The sequence below is a fragment of the Engystomops pustulosus genome, chromosome 2, assembly GCF_040894005.1.
Source record: "Engystomops pustulosus chromosome 2, aEngPut4.maternal, whole genome shotgun sequence".
NCBI lineage: Eukaryota > Metazoa > Chordata > Amphibia > Anura > Leptodactylidae > Engystomops > Engystomops pustulosus.
In genome coordinates, this window is record NC_092412.1 from 21,268,920 (window position 1) to 21,292,221 (window position 23,302).

At 45.4% G+C, this 23,302-nt stretch overlaps 2 protein-coding genes across 3 annotated transcripts in view; both read left to right on the plus strand.

Annotated features, from left to right (window-relative positions):
* Positions 1 to 23,302, plus strand: part of CAPN5 (calpain 5) — a 55,333-nt gene that overhangs the window by 25,182 nt on the left and 6,849 nt on the right. For both annotated transcript variants that reach the window (XM_072133937.1, XM_072133938.1), the window contains exons 3-8: positions 644 to 775; positions 17,380 to 17,588; positions 18,717 to 18,909; positions 21,636 to 21,829; positions 21,922 to 21,999; positions 22,086 to 22,281. In XM_072133937.1, coding sequence (XP_071990038.1) covers positions 644 to 775; positions 17,380 to 17,588; positions 18,717 to 18,909; positions 21,636 to 21,829; positions 21,922 to 21,999; positions 22,086 to 22,281 — 1,002 coding nt within the window. The remainder of the gene's footprint in view (positions 1 to 643; positions 776 to 17,379; positions 17,589 to 18,716; positions 18,910 to 21,635; positions 21,830 to 21,921; positions 22,000 to 22,085; positions 22,282 to 23,302) is intronic.
* OMP (olfactory marker protein) lies at positions 5,678 to 6,828 on the plus strand. Its single transcript, XM_072133940.1, has one exon. It carries the CDS (start codon positions 5,853 to 5,855, stop codon positions 6,327 to 6,329), a length of 477 nt encoding a protein of 158 aa, XP_071990041.1. The 5' UTR covers positions 5,678 to 5,852; the 3' UTR covers positions 6,330 to 6,828.

Sequence of the window (23,302 nt, forward strand, 5' to 3'; positions counted from 1 at the left end):
TGCCCCCTATGTACAAGAATATAACTACTATAATACTGCCCCTATGTACAAGAATATAACTACTATAATACTGCCCTCTATGTACAAGAATATAACTACTATAATACTGCCCTCTATGTACAAGAATATAACTACTATAATACTGCTCCTATGTACAGGAATATAACTACTATAATACTGCCCCCTATGTACAAGAATATAACTACTATAATACTGCCCCCTATGTACAAGAATATAACTACTATAATACTGCCCCCTATGTACAAGAATATAACTACTATAATACTGCCCCTATGTACAAGAATATAACTACTATAATACTGCCCCCTATGGGCAGTGGGGTGGGAGTTCTGGCTGATGGTTATCACATGTGTATGTATACTATGTACTTGTTATGTTTTGTGTTGCTCTCCATTAGATTGTGTATTGTGTCTCCTGTGTAGCTGGTTACACACCCTATTAGGGCGCACGCTGTATGAATTGTGTAATGGGAGTCAGCAGCGCCCTCTAGTGTCTTGTTATCCTGGGCTGTACACATTGCTTACAATGATTTGGGCCTGACCGTGCAGCTTCCTAGGTGTTGGACACGTGTGATGACAAGTTGCGGTGCACAGCGCTCACCCCTTTGCTCTTCTACTTGCAGGAGTTTTGCTCGGACCCTCATCTGTTTGTGGACGGCATCAGTGCCCACGACTTACACCAGGGTCAGGTGGGAAACTGCTGGTTTGTGGCGGCCTGTTCCTCCCTCGCCTCCCGGGAGCCTCTATGGCAGAAGGTAAGGGGTTCAGGGGCGGAGGGAAAACCTTTATATTTTTCCTAGTATACCTTTGATATCAAAAAAATTCTGATTATTCTAGGATTGTGGACCAGATCCTCACACTGCTTTGCTCTCTGCAGCCAGGGTTGGCTATAGTCCCTGGAGAGATGAGTAATCATACCTATGTGTATGTTATTAGTAACAGCAGGACTGTGAAATGTGGATTTGTATTCCAGGATTGCAGCTTCAAATGCAATGGGGTTGTGTCCTCACACTTCTGTGCTCTGTGTTCTCTGCAGTGTTAGATCTCCATTGACAATATCTAACACTGCAGAGAACACAGAGCACAGAAGTGTGAGGACACACCCCCAGTGCACTTGGAGAAGATGCATCCTGGTATATAAACCCTTATTTCACGGTCCTGCTTCTACTGACATACACAAAGTTATAATTACACAGATCTCAAGGGACAATATCTGTGTAATTATATCTTTGTGTATGCCAGTAGAAGCAGGACTGTGAAATATGGATTTGTGTACCAGGATGCGTCTTCTCCAAGTGCACTGGGTGTGGGTCCTCACACTGCTGTGCTCTGTAATGTTAGATATTTTCCCTTTAGAGATGTCTAATCCTACATTTGTGTATAGCAACAGTACTGTAAAATAAGGAATTCTGTTTCTGGATAGTATATTCTTGCGCCGTGTCCTCACACTGCTGTGCTCTTAATCCTCTGCATCAAACTGCTCCGCAGACTTTCCCCACTGTTTCTGCTGCAATTTTCAACCAGAATCCTGCTAAAATTTTCTGCGGAGTGTAGGGTCTGGGGAGTAGTTAAGAGCAGAGAGCTAAGAGCTAGACAGTGTGAGGACACTCCCCGCGCAGGTACAGACCTGAAATATAAATCCATATATCACAGTCCTGCTGCTACTAACAATATATACAAAGGTCTGATTACACATCTCTCCTGGGACAAGTGCCCAACACTGGTTGCAGAGAGCACAGCAGTGTGAGGACACACCACCCTCTACACTTCCTGGAATATAAATCCATATATCACGGTCCAGCTGCTACTAACAATATATAGAAAGGTATGATTACACATCTCTCCAGGGACAATACCCAACACTGGTTGCAGAGAGCACAGCAGTGTGAGGACACACAACCCCTGTACACTTCCTGGAATATAAATTCATATATCACAGTTCAGCTGCTACTAACAATATATACAAAGGTATAATTACACATCTCTCCAGGGACAATACCCAACACTGGTTGCAGAGAGAACAGCAGTGTGAGGACACACCACCCTCTACACTTCCTAGAATATAAATCCATATATCACGGTCCAGCTGCTACTAACAATATATACAAAGGTCCGATTACACATCTCTCCAGGGACAATACCCAACACTGCTTGCAGCGAGCACAGCAGTGTGAGGACACACACCCCCTGTACACTTCCTGGAATATAAATCCATACATCACAGTCCTGCTGCTACTAACAATATATAGAAAGGTATGATTACACATCTCTCCAGGGACAATACCCAACACTGGTTGCAGAGAGCACAGCAGTGTGAGGACACACCACCCTCTACACTTCCTGGAATATAAATCCATACATCACAGTCCTGCTGCTACTATCAGTATACATAAAGGTCTGATTACACATCTCACCACGTTAGCCGTATTATACTAGTCTTGGCTCTGCAACATCCATCTATATGTGTAGATATATGTTATAGATATATATATTACGGATGATTCATAACTACTAGGAGGATCTCCTGCAGGGTCCTTCTTCTGGCGGCTCGTCCTGTAGTCAGTGAATCCATGTGATGGTCGGGAGGAGCCTCGGTTCCTGCGGATCACATATTTATGTATGAGCCGCAGCGTCTCGTCCCCGGGGCTCGCACTTATGGGTCACAAGTGTCCTCTGAGAGCTCATTACACTGGTTTTCCTGCCCAGTTGCCTGGAGGCTCAGCGGTGCCCCCTGTCTCCAGAGGCCGCTGTTTACTGTTTATTCCAAGTTGTGACTCTCAGCGACTGCCGATTCTTCGTCAATCCGGATGGAAAACCTGCTGCTCCTGTTTCCAGTAAATAAGCAAATATGTGAGATCCACAAATAAGGAGGAAGGGAGGGGGGAGGATATGACTGCCCCTGTACACCGATGGGGTTCAGCATGTGAAGGGAGTTTTGAGTTATTGCAGATTTTCCCTCTTTGGAGGACCCAAGGTGTATAATCTAATGTGTAGGATGTGTAATTCTTCAGTTCTCCTGTGGGGGAGCTGCAGAGATATGTAACACTTCTGTGTTTAATCCAAGTATATTATAGGAATTGAAGAAACGTAACATACAGACCTATAGTTCTCATGTATGAGCGGTGGTCAGGCCCGGTGCAGCATTTTAGTACTCGTACTTAGTACTTCGTAAGACTGCTGCGGGGTCTCCAGCTACTGGTCGAAGAAAGGGCAAAAAGTACATACAAGGCGTATCTCCCAAATCTTCATTCCACAAAGGTCGTCTTGGTTAGGGTTGTGCTTGCAGAGGTTCCTTTTGCTTAGACCTGGGGACTCGTCGGCCACCAACTCCTCCAGTCTACGTGTAAATCGGTGGGTGCTCTTCCAAAGTCCCGGCATCACCAGAGAGGAGAACCACCTGGGTACAAGCATGTATGGTCTTACCAGTAACCCGGTGGTAGGTATCAAACACCATTTGCCAGAAAGGTTGGATTCCCGAGCAGCTCCAACAGATCTCCAAAACCTCCGGATAAATTTTGTGAAGCGTGAGAGGCCACCTAACCCACCTGGAGGTTATTTTATCATTCCTCTCCGGAGCACTGCCGGGCGGGTGCTATCTGGTAGAACAGAAAAGCTTTTTACCATTCCGCATCGATAAGCTCAACCAACATCACCAGGTACAGTAAATGTAAACTCCGGCCGCCCTCAAGAGGACACCAGGGGACCCAAGAAGGCCCTCAAGGGCAGTTGGAGATGATCCAAATCTAGAGTCTGTGTCAGGATATGTAACACTTCTAGATACTATCTAATTACAGGAGGACCGAGCAGACCATATTTTGGGGGTTCTCAAAGGAGAAAGACATGAAATAGATGGAATTATGGGCTAGATCCAGGGCCAGTATACAGGTTGGCGTGACAAGTCCTAATGGGAGAACCTCCAGATCCTAGATGAAGAAGAAATGATGATACTTTTCTTTCAGAATCCGCATCACTGCTGTCTGCAGGTTGTTTGTGGTATTGCAGCTCAGCTCCATTGACTAAATAAGAGCTGCAATACCAGGTACAACATCTGGACATGTGTGGTGCTGTTATGATATTGAGCAGATGTGTTCTACTCCTTTTAAGTTTTGCTAGGCCTCAGCTATAGGGGCAGCCTGATGAAGACAACACTTTGCTTCCTTTATGTACCTTTAAAGGCGATCTACCATCAGGATCAAGGATTGTAAACCAAGCGCCCTGACATACTGGTGTGTGCCCCTTCTGGTAGGATCTGTTCTTCTTTAAGCTTCCTATGACCTTGTTTTTAACTGAAAAAGCCTTTAAAAATGCAAATTAGTCAAAGGGGCTCAAGGCTTCATTGACACCTATGGAGCCCGTCAGGCTTATTTGTATAATTTGTAAAGCCTTTTTCTCTTAAAACAAGGGTGCTTGGTTACAATCCTTCATTGTGGTGGTAGATGTCCTTTAAATAGACATCACAACTTGAGCCGTTATCCAGAACATCTCACACTTTCTCTGGTGAAAGATTGTGGATTCCTTTGGAAAACCCAAAAACTGTGTTGGTGGTAAATTTTGGTTTGTCTTATATAATAACCCTTTTCTGTGATTTCCATCTACTGACCCAAGGACCTTCTGTCAGAATGACCAGACTTTAAAGGGTTGACATTGGTTGGTTCTTGTCCCCTATTGAAAGGTTACCTATTTTATCCCCTTACATTCAAATTGTTAGGGGTCTGACCTATGGGACTCCCACTGATTCCTACAAGAGGGGTCCCATTACCCCGTGATGGAGCAGCAGGTCAAGCATCCTTCCGATTTCCCTTTCCCTTTGGATAGGGGATAACAATTAAACTTTGGCCAACCTAAGGTGGACAGGCCAAGATGGACTTGGCTGTCCAGTTAGATGGACAACCCAAGATGGACGTGGCTGTCCAGTTAGATGGACAGCCCAAGATGGACGTGGCTGTCCAGTTAGATGGACAACCCAAGATGGACGTGGCTGTCCAGTTAGATGGACAGCCCAAGATGGACGTGGCTGTCCAGTTAGATGGACAGCCCAAGATGGACGTGGCTGTCCAGGTAGATGCACAGCCCAAGATGGACGTGGCTGTCCAGGTAGATGGACAGCCCAAGATGGACGTGGCTGTCCAGGTAGATGGACAGCCCAAGATGGACGTGGCTGTCCAGGTAGATGGACAGCCCAAGATGGACGTGGCTGTCCAGGTAGATGGACAGCCCAAGATGGACGTGGCTGTCCAGGTAGATGGACAGCCCAAGATGGACGTGGCTGTCCAGGTAGATGGACAACCCAAGATGGACGTGGCTCACCAGTTAGATGGACAACCCAAGATGGATGTGGCTCACCAGGTAGATGGACAACCCAAGATGGATGTGATTGTCCAGATAAGTACTAGACATTTATAATTCTCAAACGAGTATACATGAACAGTACATTTTTAGACAATCACAAGAGTGGTCCAGTTCAATGGACAATGACACTCTTGTGAAGGAGAAGACTTGTACAGTGATACAGTGAAGGCATCCTATTTACAGCGTTGTTACTGTTTCCTTTCTCCCCGCGTCATGTGGCTATGGTAACATCCACGTAAAGCTTCTCCCTGATGATATATTTACATAAGCTATTACGTGGTGCCAAAGCTGCAAATTAGACAAGAGAGCATCCTTGGGAATCCTCCAAGGACACGTTGCCTCAATGAAGTGCGGTTGCTTAGCACTTGTGAGTTGGAGAAAGGTAAAGAAGAGAGACGCGGTTTTTCTCCAGTTCAGTTTTATGCCGACTACCAAGAGAGCAAGACGTCTGGATAAGTTTCATCCCCGGGAAGACTGTAGACCATGGCGACTGAGGCATCGGAAATCGAGCTGGTCTTCACAGAGGACACCCAGCTCACCAAGTGCATGCGTATACGAGCGCTAGGCCTCCAACAGAAGAACGCCAAGCCCCAAGAAGGTGAAAAGTTACTCAAACCGAACGAGTACATCTATCGGCTAGACTTCGGCAAACAGAAATTGAAGTTCCTATGGTGGAAAGTCCTCCTCAAGACTCCTGGGAAAGTCACCATCACTGGGACATCTCAGCACTGGACTCCAGACCTCACCAATCTCATGAATAGACAACTTCTGGATCCTTCAGCCATCTTTTGGAAAGAAACGGATGATGATGAGATCCAGTTCAACGAGGCAGACGCCCAAGAGTTTGGGGAGAGGTTGTGCGAGCTCGCCAAAATCCGAAAGGTTATGTTCTTTGTCCTGACTTTTACCGATGGTGCTGAACCGGGGAATGTCTCCTGCTCGGTGGGATTTAGAACATAAAAAAAAATCTCCTATATCAAGGAGCTACAAGAAATCTGAAATTAAGAACCTAAAATCTCAGTCTTCTGCAATAATGATTTCTTCACCAAAATGTACATGTATAACCGTAAAGTTATCATGATTTGAATGTGCTTTTGTCGTTTTTTGTTTGTTTGTTAAAATTTCCAAAATTTTTGTGGTTTCATAATAATTCACGTAAAAATTCTTTCTTAATGCTGTCATATTTACGGGTGTGAATAAGTGTGCGACCAAAAAATACGAACCAACCTTACAAATGCTTTAGCTTGAAAATCTATTTCGGTTTGTGGTTACAGACTACATACAAACCTCTATGTAGTCAGGTCCTATAGTTATTGCCTTAATTTATCCAATTTTTATTGCCTCCTAATTTTTCAATTTTGTTATTACTCTATAAATTCTTTTATATGGTTTCCAGGGTTACAGACTACAAACAAACTAGTGTGTAGTCAGATCCTGCATTTACTCTCTGAATTTATCGTTTTTCCGTTTTTTTTGTGGGGGGGGGGGGGGAGTGGGGGAGAATTGAAGAAAGTAGCGCCTGGTACTTGTGTAGCTCTACACATAGGGCTGGTTTGAAGTAACCATGGAAATAGATAGGTCTGCAGATGACCTGTGTCCAAAAAAAAAACCCAATAGAATTACAGTTAAAATGTGGTTGCTAAAGTGTAAATGTCCTTTTAAAATACATATTTTAAATGTTTTAATCCCAAAAATAGTAAAACAAGATCCAAGGTTCTATGTTCTTTTAATGTACCTTTTTTTTTTTTCCTCGCTTTTTCTTATGGTGAACTTATAAGAAGAAGTTCCTTATTGTTCCCGATTGCAAATCTTTGGCAAAAAAAAAAATGGCTCTATTTGAATTTGGCTTTGAAATTCCTTGTTTATTTTTTATTTATTTTTTTAATTCGATGGAAAATTGCTACTACTTTTGCTTTTATTCTCCCTTTTTTTATGTTGATGCATGTTCGATATTATCATTATACCATGTCAATATACTGTGTATTTCATGACAAATAAAGTTGTTTTTGTACCTTTACTGTACTGTTTTTGTTTTGTTTTTTTGTGATGGAATTCCGAATTCTGTAAATGACATTGATTGTAAGTAGAGATGAGCGAACATGCTCGTCCGAGCTTGATGCTCGGTCGAGCATTAGCGTACTCGAAACTGCTCGTTGCTCGGACGAATACTTCGCCCGCTCGAGAAAATGACAGCTCCCGCCGTTTTGCTTTTTGGCGGCCAGAAACAGAGCCAATCACAAGCCAGGAGACTCTGCACTCCACCCAGCATGACGTGGTACCCTTACACGTCGATAGCAGTGGTTGGCTGGCCAGATCAGGTGACCCTGGGATAGACTAGCCGCTGCCCGCGCTGCTCGGATCATTCTGTGTCTGGATGCCGCTAGGGAGAGAGCTGCTGCTGGTCAGGGAAAGCGTTAGGGTGTTCTATTAGCTTACTGTTAGGCAGGAGTGATTCTCCAAGAACCCAACAGCCCTTCTTAGGGCTACAATAACGTTCTACTTTTTTTTTTTTTATTTGCATCTAGTACCATTTTGTGAGGAATTAGCAGGGGGACTTGCTACCGTTGTGTTTAGCTCTTAGTGGCACACATATCCACCTCAAACACCAAAGTGGGAAAATTTAGTAGGGGTTGGATTTCAATTAGGCACAGTCTGCCATTTGTCCTTTTTTATTTTACGTTTATTTTGTTTAATAACTCAGTGTCATCTCATCTGGCATAGTAGTGTGCTTTCATACTTGGCTAGAAAATAGCCATAGGAGAATCCAAACGGCTTACTTACGCCTACAGTAGCGTTCTATATATTTGATTTCTGGTTGATCTGCTGGTGGCTGTACTTGCTGCAGTGCATGTACTTGCCAATTGTGAGCAATTTGTAGTGAGACTTGCGACCGCTGTGTTTTGCGCTTAGTGACGCACATATCCATTGCAAAGACCGAAGTGGGAAAATTTAGTAGGGGTTGGATTTCAATTAGGCACAGTCTGCCATTTGTCCTTTTTTATTTTACGTTTATTTTGTTTAATAACTCAGTGTCATCTCATCTGGCATAGTAGTGTGCTTTCATACTTGGCTAGAAAATAGCCATAGCTATAGGATAGCATTGTTTGTTTTTAAAAACTCAAAAACACAAAAAAAAAAAAAAAAACACAAAAAAAAGTTAAAAAAAAATTAAAGCTATAACTCTCATTTTAAAAATGTTTAACCCGAGGGCTAGGGGTAGAGGACGAGGGCGGGGACGTGGGCGTCCAACTACTGCAGGGGTCAGAGGCCGTGGTCCTGGGCGGGGTGAGACACCACCTGCTTATGAGGGAGCAGGGGAACGCCGCAGAGCTACACTCCCTAGGTTCATGTCTGAAGTTACTGGGACTCGTGGTAGAGCACTGTTGAGGCCAGAACAGTGCGAACAGGTGATGTCGTGGATTGCTGACAATGCTTCGAGCAATTTGTCCACCAGTCAGTCTTCCACGCAGTCCACCCATGTCACCGAAATCGCCACTCCTCCAGCTCCTGCACCTCAGCCTCCTCCCCCCCAGTCTGCCCCCTCCCAGGAAAATTTGGCATTTGAACCGGCATACTCTGAGGAACTGTTTTCTGGACCCTTCCCACAGTCACAAACCACTTGTCCGGTTGCTGCTGAGCAATTTTCCGATGCCCAGGTTTTCCACCAGTCACAGTCTGTGGGTGATGATGACCTTCTTGACGTAGTGGAAGTGTGTAAAGAGGTGTCCGACGATGAGGAGACACGGTTGTCAGACAGTGGTGAAGTTGTTGTCAGGGCAGGAAGTCCGAGGGGGGAGCAGACTGAGGGATCGGAGGATGATGAGGTGACAGACCCAAGCTGGGTTGAGAGGCCGGGTGAACACAGTGCTTCTGAGACGGAGGAGAGTCCTCGACCAGAACAGGTTGGAAGAGGCAGTGGTGGGGCCAGACGGAGAGGCAGGGCCAGAGCTGGTGCATCAGCGCCAAATGTGTCAACTAGTGAAGCTCCCGTGGCGAGGGCTCTTGCGGCGAGGGCTAGATCTTCAGAAGTCTGGAGGTTCTTTAAGGAAACACCGGATGACCGACGGACTGTGGTGTGCAACATTTGCCAAACCAGGCTCAGCAGGGGTTCCACCACTACTAGCTTAACTACCACCAGTATGCGCAGGCATATGAATGCTAAACACCCCACTCAGTGGCAACAAGCCCGTTCACCTCCGGCCGTGCACACCACTGCTCCTTCCCCTGTGTCAGCTGATAGTCAGCCCCCTGCCCAGGACCCTGCCACAAAAACCCCATCGTCGCCTCCACGATCCTCCACAGCATCCACCAGCGTTCAGCTCTCCATACCCCAGACGCTGGAGCGGAAACGCAAATATAGTGCAACCCACCCGCACGCCCAAGCCCTTAATGTGCACATCTCCAGATTGCTTAGCCTGGAGATGCTGCCCTATAGGCTAGTAGAGACCGAGGCCTTTCGCAACCTCATGGCGGCGGCCGCCCCTCGGTATTCGGTCCCCAGCCGCCACTACTTTTCCCGATGTGCCGTCCCAGCCCTGCACCAGCACGTGTCAGACAACATCATCCGTGCCCTGACCAACGCCGTTTCTGACAAGGTCCACCTGACCACGGACACGTGGACGAGTGCTGCCGGGCAGGGCCACTATATATCGCTGACGGCACATTGGGTTAACTTGGTGGAGGCTGGGAGCGAGTCTGACCCTGCGGCTGGTCATATACTGCCGACGCCGAGGATTGCGGGGCCTACCTCGGTCCAGGTGTTTCAGGCCTACTATGCCTCCTCCTCCTCCCACCCCTCCTCCACCTCCTCCTCCGAACTACCATCCGTGGGCACGGCGCCATCAGTCGGTAGCTCTAGGCACAGCAGCAGTGCCGTCGCTAAGCGACAGCAGGCGGTGCTCAAACTGCTGAGCCTAGGCGATAAAAGGCACACCGCCCAAGAGCTATTACAGGGCATCACGGCGCAGACTGATCTGTGGCTGGCACCGCTGAACCTGAAGCCAGGCATGGTTGTGTGTGACAACGGCCGTAACCTGGTGGCGGCTCTGCAACTCGGCAGACTGACACATGTGCCATGCCTGGCCCATGTGTTAAATCTGATAGTTCAGCGTTTCCTCAAGACATACCCCAATCTGTCTGATTTGCTCACGAAGGTGCGCCGCATCTGTGCGCATTTCAGGAAGTCCAGCACAGATGCTGCCACTCTCAGGGCAGCGCAGCGCCGCCTCCAACTGCCCGCTCACCGACTGTTGTGCGACGTGCCCACGAGGTGGAATTCAACACTGACCATGTTATCCAGAGTTTACCAGCAGCGCCGAGCGATTGTAGACTGCCAGATGTCAACTTCCACCAGAACTGGTAGTCAGGTCAGTCAGCTTCCTCAAGTCTACAATGAGGAGTGGACGTGGATGTCTGATATCTGTCAGGTGCTGAGTAACTTTGAGGAGTCAACACAGATGGTCAGTGGCGATGCCGCCATCATCAGCCTCACCATCCCGCTGCTTGGCCTGTTGAAAAACTCTCTGGTCAGCATGAAGTCGGAAGCTTTGCGCTCGTCACAAGAGACGGGGGAAGAAGATTCCCTTGTTGATAGCCAAAGCACCCTCCGGTCTGTTTCTCAGCGCATATCGGAGGAGGTGGAGGTGGAGGAGGATGAGGAGGAAGAGGAGGAGAATGTTGGCGAGACACAAGAGGGGACCATTGTTGAGTCCTTCACTGTTCAGCGTGTATGGGCAGAAGAAGAGGAGTTGGAGGAGTTGGAGGAGGAGGAAATGGACAGTCAGGCCAGTGAGGGGAGTGAATTCTTACGCGTTGGTACTCTGGCGCATATGGCAGATTTCATGCTAGGCTGCCTATCCCGTGACCCTCGCGTTCAAAGAATTTATTCCAGCACCGATTACTGGGTGTTCACTCTCCTGGACCCACGGTACAAGCAAAATCTTTCCACTCTCATCCCTGCAGAGGAAAGGAGTGTGAGAATGCATGAATACCAGCAGGCCCTGGTGCACAAGCTGAAACAGTATTTCCCTTCTGACAGCGCTAGCGGCAGAGTGCGTAGTTCTGCGGGACAAGTAGCGAGGGAGAGTAGGCGAGCAGGCAGCTTGTCCAGCACTGGCAAGGGTACGCTTTACAAGGCTTTTGCCAGCTTTATGTCACCCCAGCAAGACACTGTCACCTGTCCCCAGTCTCGGCAGAGTAGGGCTGATCTTTACAGAAAGATGGTGAGGGAGTACGTAGCTGACCATACCATCGTCCTAAATGATCACACAGCTCCCTACAACTACTGGGTTTCAAAGCTGGACATGTGGCACGAACTGGCGCTGTACGCCTTGGAGGTTCTTGCCTGCCCTGCCGCTAGCGTCTTGTCCGAGCGGGTTTTCAGTGCAGCTGGTGGCATCATCACCGATAAGCGTACACGCCTGTCGACTGACAGCGCTGACAGGCTGACGCTTATTAAGATGAATAAAGCCTGGATTTCTCATAATTTCCAATCTCCACCAGGTGAAGGAAGCTCAACCTGAATAATTGATCCACTCCTCCTCCTCCTCATTTTCCTCCTTCTCCTCCTCTTTGTACAGTAAAGCAGAGGAAACTGGCTATTTTTTGACAGGGCCCACTGGCTCTAGCTATAGTACTTTATGCATTTAATTTTTCTGGAGGGCCACCTACCCGGTCCTCTGTTTTAAACAATTTTTGGGAGTGCCACATACAGGCACTCAATCTATTCAATTTTTCTGGAGGGCCACCTACCTGCTCCTCTGGTTTGAAAATTTTTTTGGACTGCCACATACAGGCACTCAATCTATTCCATTTTACTGGAGGGCCACCTACCTGCTCCTCTGGTTTGAAAAATTTTTGGGACTGCCACATACAGGCACTATCCAAATTAAATTGTCTCCATAGCAGCCTCCACACGTTGTCTCCATTGCTACCTCCAAAAGTCGTCCATATAGCTGCCTCCATACATCGTCCCTTTATCAAACGAGGTGTGTCAGGCAGAAATTTGGGTTGTTTTCATGGATTCCACATCAAACTTGTTAACTTTGTCGCCACCCTGCTGTGTTATCCACAAAATATACTGGCAAACTTTTATCATTTACCAATATTATTTCAGCGCTTCTTGCGCATCTGTTTACATTCCCCTCACCCGGCATATCCTAAACTTATAAGAACGCTACTACACTTGATCTTAAACAAAAGGTTCTTAGAAGTGCTGTTTGGGGAGTAGCCTAGAGACAGGGGCTTGGATTGGCGAAAGCTCGCCTGGCAGCGGAGCGCCAGCTCCATGCGCATCATGCGCTTCTTGCGCATCTGTTTACATTCCCCTCACCCGCCATATCCCAAACTTATAAGAACGCTACTACACTTAACTTGGTGCAGGCTGGGACCGAGTCTGACCCTGGGGCTGGTCATATACTGCCGACGCAGAGAATTGCGGGGCCTACCTCTGTCCAGGTCTCAAAGGCCTACTATACCTCCTCCCAACCCTCCTCCACCTCCTCCTCCTCCGAATTACCATCCGTGGGCATGGCGCCATCAGTCGGTAGCTCTAGGCACAGCAGCAGTGCCGTCGCTAAGCGACAGCAGGCGGTGCTCAAACTGCTGAGCCTAGGCGATAAAAGGCACACCGCCCAAGAGCTATTACAGGGCATTCCACATCAAACTTGTTAACTTTGTCGCCACCCTGCTGTGTAATCCACAAAATATACTTGCAAACTTTTATCATTTACCGATATTATTTCAGCGCTTCTTGCGCATCTGTTTACATTCCCCTCACCCGCCATATCCTAAACTTATAAGAACGCTACTACACTTGATCTTATACAAAAGGTTCTTAGAAGTGCTGTTTGGGGAGTAGCCTAGAGACAGGGGCTTGGATTGGCGAAAGCTCGCCTGGCAGCGGAGCGCCAGCTCCATCCCAAGATCCAACTAACATAGTTTTAACTGCAGCACCTTTAATCTACTACTAGTTCACTGCCTCCATACATGGTCCCCTTATCAAACGAGCTGTGTCAGGCAGAATTTTGGGTTGTTTTCATGGCTTCCATGTTAACTTTGTCGCCACCCTGCTGTGTAATCCACAAAATATACTGGCAAACTTTTATCATGTACCGATATTATTTCAGCGCTTCTTGCGCATCTGTTTACATTCCCCTCACCCGCCATATCCTAAACTTATAAGAACGCTACTACACTTGATCTTATACAAAAGGTTCTTAGAAGTGCTGTTTGGGGAGTAGCCTAGAGACAGGGGCTTGGATTGGCGAAAGCTCGCCTGGCAGCGGAGCGCCAGCTCCATGCCAAGATCCAACTAACATAGTTTTAACTGCAGCACCTTTAATCTACTACTAGTTCACTGCCTCCATACATGGTCCCCTTATCAAACGAGCTGTGTCAGGCAGAATTTTGGGTTGTTTTCATGGCTTCCATGTTAACTTTGTCGCCACCCTGCTGTGTAATCCACAAAATATACTGGCAAACTTTTATCATGTACCGATATTATTTGAGCGCTTCTTGCTCACCTCCTTTGGTTCCTCTCTGACACCCATTGGTTTGAAGCCTGAGTCCATTTAGGGTATGTCGCCATGACACTCTCTAGCCTGCTGCCGCTGCCTCTGCATGCCGTCCCCTATAGTGTCAGGGTCAATTATTGGATGTTTTAGATGCTATCTAGCTTCATTCTGTCACTCTGTCATGGCCATGCTGTTGCCCATAATTTTGGCATAATGGTGCGATTAGGCAGCCTCAGAGGCATCCATGCATGCTGCCCCTGCTGTTTCCTGTCCATTTCCGTGGTGTTTCCATCCTTTTCTGAGGTTCCCAGGTGTTTGGCCAAGCTTCCCTGTGCAGAGCCTTGGTCCCCTTGAAAAATGCTCGAGTCTCCCATTGACTTCAATGGGGCTCGTTATTCGAGACGAGCACTCGAGCATCGGGAAAAGTTCGTCTCGAATAACGAGTACCCGAGCATTTTAATGTTCGCTCATCTCTAATTGTAAGTGATCAACATCTCTTTTTTTTTTTTTGTTTTTGTTTTTTTTTTTTTTTTTTTTTTTTAAATTCTTTTTTTTTGCTAGCAACATGGACATAAACTCAGTGAAGTGTACATAGAGGTGGAGCTGTGAGTCACAGCGGCTAGGTCTCCAATAGAAATCTACCATCAAAATTCATCATGATAAACCAAGGACGCCTATTCATAGATCCAGGCACCGTGTTATATGTGTTATCCGTGGCCTCTAAAATCAACCTTTATTTATCAAATTATGCTAATGAGCCCCTACGTGCAATAGCTTCACAGGCTGTTACACTGCCTCCCCTTCCTCAGCACTTCCCCCTCCCTCTGCCTGATTTAATCTCGCACAAAGGGGAAAGGTCATCAGTGAGGAGAAAAAAAAATGGACAAGAGGCGCCAATCCAGTAGGTAGATCTAGGATTTTTATTGGTAAAAACCAGGGGGTAATGTTAAAATCCAAGGGTAACGCGTTTCGTGGCAGGACTTCCCTCTTCTTCAGATTCTAAAGGTTTGCACATCATATAGTTAAGAAAACAGAGATCATATAAATGAGCAAAAAAGTATAAAATATAACATTTACCGTAAGTGTGCAAAAAATGTATAAAAAGCTGCAGGATAAAGTGCATCAGAAAGCGCAAATAATTAGATTATCTATGTACGTAAAAGTAAAAACATAATGCAGGTAAAAATATTATCATATACAGGCGGTCCCCTACTTAAGGACACCCGACTTACAGACAACCCATAGTTACAGACGGACCCCTCTGCCCCATGTGACCTCTGGTGAAGCTCTCTGGATGCTTTACTATAGTCCCAGACTGCAATGATCAGCTGTAAGGTGTCTGTAATGAAGCTTTATTGATAATTCTTGGTCCAATTACACCAAAAATTTTGAAACTCCAATTGTCACTGGGGCAAAAGAAAAAAAATTGTCTAGAACTTCCATTATAAAATATACAGTTTCGACTTACATACAAATTCAACTTAAGAACAAACCTCCAGACCCTATCTTGTATGTAACCCGGGGACTGCCTGTATATATATTATACACACAAGTTCATAGGTAGATGTCTATTTACAAATTTAGTATAAATTAATCATTGCGTCATCTAATACTCAGCTAAATTTGTATATAGACATGTACCTATGAACTTGTGTATGTGTATATATATTTGTGTGTGTATATATATATATTTTTTTTTTTAATTTGTTATTTTACCTGCATTATATGTTTTTACATTTAAGTACATAGATGATATAATTACTTGCGCTGGCTTATTTTTATTATCTTTTCTACAGTTAAGAGTCTGAAGAAGAGTTAGGTCCGCCCTCGAAAACGTGTTACTATTCGCTTTTACACTACCCCTGGTTTAACCAATAAAAATCTACCCACTGGATTGGCTCCTCTCGTCCGTTTTTTTTTTTCTCCTCACTGATGATCTACTACACTGGACATTCCGTGTTCCAGAATCTTGGACGCTGTGCTGCCTCCATTACTACAGGCTTTAATTAAGCCTGCCACAGGTAACCCCCTTATCTCAGGGGACGGGGTACTAGTGGGCCATCTTATATTTACTGTGTGATTACTGCACTATGGGAGCGCAATCTATTTTATAAATTTTTTTCTTCTTCAGTGCTCCTGCACAGTGTAACTACCTGTGAAGCTACAGCATGGTGAGGCTCTGGTAACACACCCAGAGCACTTCAGATTCTTTGGCATAATTGTAAGTTGATGTTAGAAGGAAGGAGGCCATGGATAGCAAATATAATAAGATACCACAGTCCCGGTGCCTGGATCTATGAGTAATGTCCCTGGTTTATCAGGATGAATCTTTAAGATGAAGTATGGAGACACAGAAATATCACTTTGTCTAGGTTGTAGTTTCTGACTAATCATTGTTGGCCTATGGTGACTGCACTAATACTTTTTGTCCATATTGTGTTACTTATATTAGTGCTCTTTAAGGTGCTGCTATGTTTCATGATCCATTAAGTCCCCCCCCCCCCGGTCCCATTATACATATATAATAGATGGCGTCTTGTTTACATGTAGCAGGTAATGGAGCGACCTCTGTAATAAATAATACATCTGCTTAGTAGCCGGCAGTCATTTATCACCTCGAGTAGGATTTTGCTTACCTCAGCACTTTTTCATCTTTTTGGCTCCTGCCTGATGGAAGCAGATGTCCGTCATCCCCCGCTCCACGCGCAAATCATGTTTTCTCATCATCTCAGCAAAAAAACACTGTAAAACTGCTAAATACTCATCTGTAACCGTTATCGTTCCCGACTAAGGGGGAGGGGATCTTATCCCTTGTATCTAGTATAAACCGCAGCTGCTGGGGTCCAGATGATCAGATATTTTTTGGACCAACCGGATGCATCATGAGGATTTCGTAAACCACCAATGAGAAAGATTAAAGAGTGCAAAAATTTTGATAAAGATTTTACATAATAGTTTTTTTCCTAGAGGATTTGGATGGAGGTGGGGCTTCACAAAAGAGGTGGGGCTTACGTTAACTTGGCGCCGCCTTTAGTCTTAGCAGTAGGACAAGGTTTAATCTAAGCCTTCGAAATATTTCCCCATATATAAAGCTATATAGGCCCCCATATTTTACTTGATTTATCCTGCAGAATTTTGGCTTTGCATCTGCTTTCACTTACTGATGACATATCCAGTCTTTTAGGGCCAGTAAAGCAGCTCAGGGCAGAGAGCACAGAATACAGAAGTGTAAGGACACGTCCTCAGTACAATCCTGTAATATAAATCTATGTTTCACAGTCCTGCTTCTACAAACAACATTCACAAAGTCTGATTACACATCTCTCCTGGGACAGTACATAACACTGGCTGCAGGAAGCACAGAACACAACAGTGTCAGGACCCACCCCCTAGTACAGTCTTGCAATATAAATTTGTATTTCGCAGTCCCGCTGCTACTAACAACATTCCGATTCCTTTTAATGGGGACTTTGCATTATCACTCATCCATTTTGCAGGTCATTCCCAACTGGAAGGAGCAGGAGTGGAACTCTGAGAGGCCGGAAAACTACGCTGGCATCTTTCATTTCCATTTCTGGCGCTTTGGGCAGTGGGTGGACGTGGTGATCGATGACCGACTGCCGACCATCCGTAATGAGCTAATCTATTGCCACTCCAATGATCGCAACGAGCTGTGGTGCGCCCTGGTGGAAAAAGCTTATGCCAAGTATGTCCCAGGCTGGGAGGGGGTTGGCGGTGTAATGTCCCAGGCTGAGGGGTGGCGGAGTAATGTCCCAGGCTGAGGGGTGGCGCTGTAATGTCCCAGGCTGGGAGGGGGTTGGCGGTGTAATGTCCCAGGCTGGGAGGGGGTTGGCGGTGTAATGTCCCGGGCTGGGAGGGGGTTGGCGGTGTAATGTCCCGGGCTGGGAGGGGGTTGGCGGTGTAATGTCCCGGGCTGGGAGGGGGTTGGCGGTGTAATGTCCCGGGCTGGGAGGGGGTTGGCGGTGTAATGTCCCAGGCTGGGAGGGGGTTGGCGGTGTAATGTCCCGGGCTGGGAGGGGGTTGGCGCTGTAATGTCCCAGGCTGGGAGGGGGTTGGCGGTGTAATGTCCCAGGCTGGGAGGGGGTTGGCGGTGTAATGTCCCGGGCTGGGAGGGGGTTGGCGGTGTAATGTCCCGGGCTGGGAGGGGGTTGGCGGTGTAATGTCCCGGGCTGGGAGGGGGTTGGCGGTGTAATGTCCCGGGCTGGGAGGGGGTTGGCGGTGTAATGTCCCAGGCTGGGAGGGGGTTGGCGGTGTAATGTCCCGGGCTGGGAGGGGGTTGGCGGTGTAATGTCCCGGGCTGGGAGGGGGTTGGCGGTGTAATGTCCCGGGCTGGGAGGGGGTTGGCGGTGTAATGTCCCGGGCTGGGAGGGGGTTGGCGGTGTAATGTCCCGGGCTGGGAGGGGGTTGGCGGTGTAATGTCCCGGGCTGGGAGGGGGTTGGCGGTGTAATGTCCCGGGCTTGGAGGGGGTTGGCGGTGTAATGTCCCAGGCTTGGAGGGGGTTGGCGGTGTAATGTCCCAGGCTTGGAGGGGGTTGGCGGTGTAATGTCCCAGGCTGGGAGGGGGTTGGCGGTGTAATGTCCCAGGCTGGGAGGGAGTTGGCGGTGTAATGTCCCAGGCTTGGAGGGGGTTGGCGGTGTAATGTCCCAGGCTGAAGGGTGGCGCTGTAATGTCCCAGGCTGGGAGGGGGTTGGCGGTGTAATGTCCTAGGCTGGGAGGGGGTTGGAGGTGTAATGTCCAGGCTGGGAGGGGGTTGGCGGTGTAACGTCCCAGGCTGGTGGTTGCGTCTAGTCAGGTGTTGGCTTTCATTCACAGACTAGTTGGATGTTATGAGGCCCTGGATGGAGGAAATACGGCCGATGCCCTGGTGGATTTTACCGGTGGGGTGTCTGAGCCCATCGAGCTCTCGGAAGGAGATTACATCAATGACGCCAACAAAAGGAATGAACTTTTTGAGAGAGTCCTGAAGGTCCATAACCGGGGAGGACTCATCAGCTGCTCCATCAAGGTGAGGCCTTCCCACCCCCAGCGCACGAGGCAGAGAATATCTACAGCGCATGGACGGGGAAGTCACATGTAACTGTGTCATGTACTAGAGAGGCTGAAGATGTCAAATCATGTACAGGAGCAGTATTATAGTAGTAATATTCTTGTACATAGGGGGCGAGTATTATAGTAGTAATATTCTTGTACATAGGGGGCAGTATTATAGTAGTTATATTCTTGTACATAGAGGGCAGTATTATAGTAGTTATATTCTTGTACATAGGGGGCAGTATTATAGTAGATATATTCTTGTACATAGGGGGCAGTATTGTAATAGTTATATTCTTGTACATAGGGGGCAGTGTTATAGTAGTTATATTCTTGTACATAGGGGGCAGTATTATAGTAGTTATATTCTTGTACATAGGGGGCAGTATTATAGTAGATATATTCTTGTACATAGGGGGCAGTATTATAGTAGTTATATTCTTGTACATAGGGGGCAGTATTATAGTAGTTATATTCTTGTACATAGAGGGCAGTATTATAGTAGTTATATTCTTGTACATAGGGGGCAGTATTATAGTAGATATATTCTTGTACATAGGGGGCAGTATTGTAATAGTTATATTCTTGTACATAGGGGGCAGTGTTATAGTAGTTATATTCTTGTACATAGGGGGCAGTATTATAGTAGTTATATTCTTGTACATAGGGGGCAGTATTATAGTAGTAATATTCTTGTACATAGGGGGCAGTATTATAGTAGTTATATTCTTGTACATAGAGGGCAGTATTATAGTAGTTATATTCTTGTACATAGGGGGCAGTATTATAGTAGATATATTCTTGTACATAGGGGGCAGTATTGTAATAGTTATATTCTTGTACATAGGGGGCAGTGTTATAGTAGTTATATTCTTGTACATAGGGGGCAGTATTATAGTAGTTATATTCTTGTACATAGGGGGCAGTATTATAGTAGTTATATTCTTGTACATAGGGGGCAGTATTATAGTAGTTATATTCTTGTACATAGGGGGCAGTATTATAGTAGTTATATTCTTGTACATAGGAGCAGTATGATAGTAGTTATATTCTTGTACATAGGGGGCAGTATTATAGTAGTTATATTCCTGTACATAGGGGCAGTATTATAGTAGTTATATTCTTGTACATAGGAGTAGTATGATAGTAGTTATATTCTTGTACATAGGGAGCAGTATGATAGTAGTTATATTCTTGTACATAGGGAGCAGTATTATAGTAGTTATATTCTTGTACATAGGGTGCAGTATTATAGTAGTTATATTCTTGTACATGGGGGGCAGTATTATAGTAGTTATATTCTTGTACATAGGGGGCAGTATTATAGTAGTTATATTCCTGTACATAGGGGGCAGTATTATAGTAGTTATATTCTTGTACATAGGGGGCAGTATTATAGTAGTTATATTCTTGTACATAGGGGGCAGTATTATAGTAGTTATATTCTTGTACATAGGGGGCAGTATTATAGTAGTTATATTCCTGTACATAGGGGGCAGTATTATAGTAGTTATATTCTTGTACATAGGGGGCAGTATTATAGTAGTTATATTCTTGTACATAGGGGGCAGTATTATAGTAGTTATATTCTTGTACATAGGGGGCAGTATTATAGTAGTTATATTCTTGTACATAGGGGGCAGTATTATAGTAGTTATATTCTTGTACATAGGGGGCAGTATTATAGTAGTTATATTCTTGTACATAGGGGGCAGTATTATAGTAGTTATATTCTTGTACATGGGGGCAGTATTATAGTAGTTATATTCTTGTACATAGGAGCAGTATGATAGTAGTTATATTCTTGTACATAGGGAGCAGTATTATAGTAGTTATATGCTTGTACATAGGGGCAGTATTATAGTAGTTATAGTCTTGTACATAGGGGGCAGTATTATAGCAGTTATATTCTTGTACATAGGGGGCAGTATTATAGTAGTTATATTCTTGTACATAGGGGGCAGTATTATAGTAGTTATATTCTTGTACATAGGGGGCAGTATTATAGTAGTTATATTCCTGTACATAGGGGGCAGTATTATAGTAGTTATATTCTTGTACATAGGGGGCAGTATTATAGTAGTTATATTCTTGTACATAGGGGGCAGTATTATAGTAGTTATATTCTTGTACATATGGGGCAGTATTATAGTAGTTATATTCTTGTACATAGGGGGCAGTATTATAGTAGTTATATTCTTGTACATAGGGGGCAGTATTATAGTAGTTATATTCTTGTACATAGGGGGCAGTATTATAGTAGTTATATTCTTGTACATGGGGGCAGTATTATAGTAGTTATATTCTTGTACATAGGAGCAGTATGATAGTAGTTATATTCTTGTACATAGGGAGCAGTATTATAGTAGTTATATGCTTGTACATAGGGGCAGTATTATAGTAGTTATAGTCTTGTACATAGGGGGCAGTATTATAGCAGTTATATTCTTGTACATAGGGGGCAGTATTATAGTAGTTATATTCTTGTACATAGGGGGCAGTATTATAGTAGTTATATTCTTGTACATAGGGGGCAGTATTATAGTAGTTATATTCTTGTACATAGGGGGCAGTATTATAGTAGTTATATTCTTGTACATAGAGGGCAGTATTATAGTAGTTATATTCTTGTACATAGGGGGCAGTATTATAGTAGTTATATAATCCGTTACCTATAACAATAACAGAGTTGTTATGTAGGCCACATCTGCTGATGACATGGAAGCTCGCTTGGCTTGTGGTCTGGTGAAGGGTCACGCCTATGCGGTTACAGATGTTCGCAAAGTGCGTCTGGGTCACGGATTACTCGCTTTCTTTAAATCGGAGAAGCTGGATATGATCAGGATGCGCAATCCATGGGGAGAGCGAGAATGGAATGGAGCCTGGAGTGACAGGTAATATTATAAATGTATACATAGTATTTCCGCCTCCAGATTCTATAGGTGTTTTCTATATACCTGTATACATCTCTTTCTTTCTTACCAAGCTCGGAGGAATGGCAGAAAGTAAGCAAAAGTGAACGAGAGAAGCTTGGGGTGACTGTGGAGGACGATGGGGAATTTTGGTAAGTTGTTTGTCTCTGGGATCACTGGACCTTATTATATTGAAAGGATATTTTAGGAATGTTTACTCAGTGCTCCCTGTTTTTAGGATGACATTTGAAGATTTTTGCAAGTATTACACCGATATTATTATGTGCCGACTTATAAACACCTCATACCTGAGTATTCACAAGACCTGGGAGGAAGCGGTACTGCAAGGGGCCTGGATCAAGCATGATGACCCCTTACAGAATCGGTCAGGGGGCTGCCTCAATTACAAGGCCAGCTATCTTCAAAACCCACAGGTGAGGTCAGTCAGTTCACTACATGTTTTATTCTGGTCAGATCCTGAGTTACATCCTGCATTATACTCCAGAGCTGCACTCACTATTCTGCTGGTGCAGTCACTGTGTACATACATGGCATTACTTATCCTGTACTGATCCTGAGTTACATCCTGTATTATACCCCAGAGCTGCACTCACTATTCTGCTGCTGGTGCAGTCACTGTGTACATACATGACATTACTTATCCTGTACTGATCCTGAGTTACATCCTGTATTATACTCCAGAGCTGCACTCACTATTCTGCTGGTGCAGTCACTGTGTACATACATGGCATTACTTATCCTGTACTGATCCTGAGTTACATCCTGTATTATACCCCAGAGCTGCACTCACTATTCTGCTGCTGGTGCAGTCACTGTGTACATACATGACATTACTTATCCTGTACTGATCCTGAGTTACATCCTGCATTATACCCCAGAGCTGCACTCACTATTCTGCTTCTGGTGCAGTCACTGTGTACATACATGACATTACTTATCCTGTACTGATCCTGAGTTACATCCTGTATTATACCCCAGAGCTGCACTCACTATTCTGCTGCTGGTGCAGTCACTGTGTACATACATGACATTACTTATCCTGTACTGATCCTGAGTTACATCCTGTATTATACTCCAGAGCTGCACTCACTATTCTGCTGCTGGTGCAGTCACTGTGTACATACATGACATTACTTATCCTGTACTGATCCTGAGTTACATCCTGCATTATACTCCAGAGCTGCACTCACTATTCTGCTGGTGCAGTCACTGTGTACATACATGACATTACTTACCCTGTACTGATCCTGAGTTACATCCTGTATTATACCCCAGAGCTGCACTCACTATTCTGCTGCTGGTGCAGTCACTGTGTACATACATGACATTACTTATCCTGTACTGATCCTGAGTTACATCCTGCATTATACCCCAGAGCTGCACTCACTATTCTGCTTCTGGTGCAGTCACTGTGTACATACATGACATTACTTA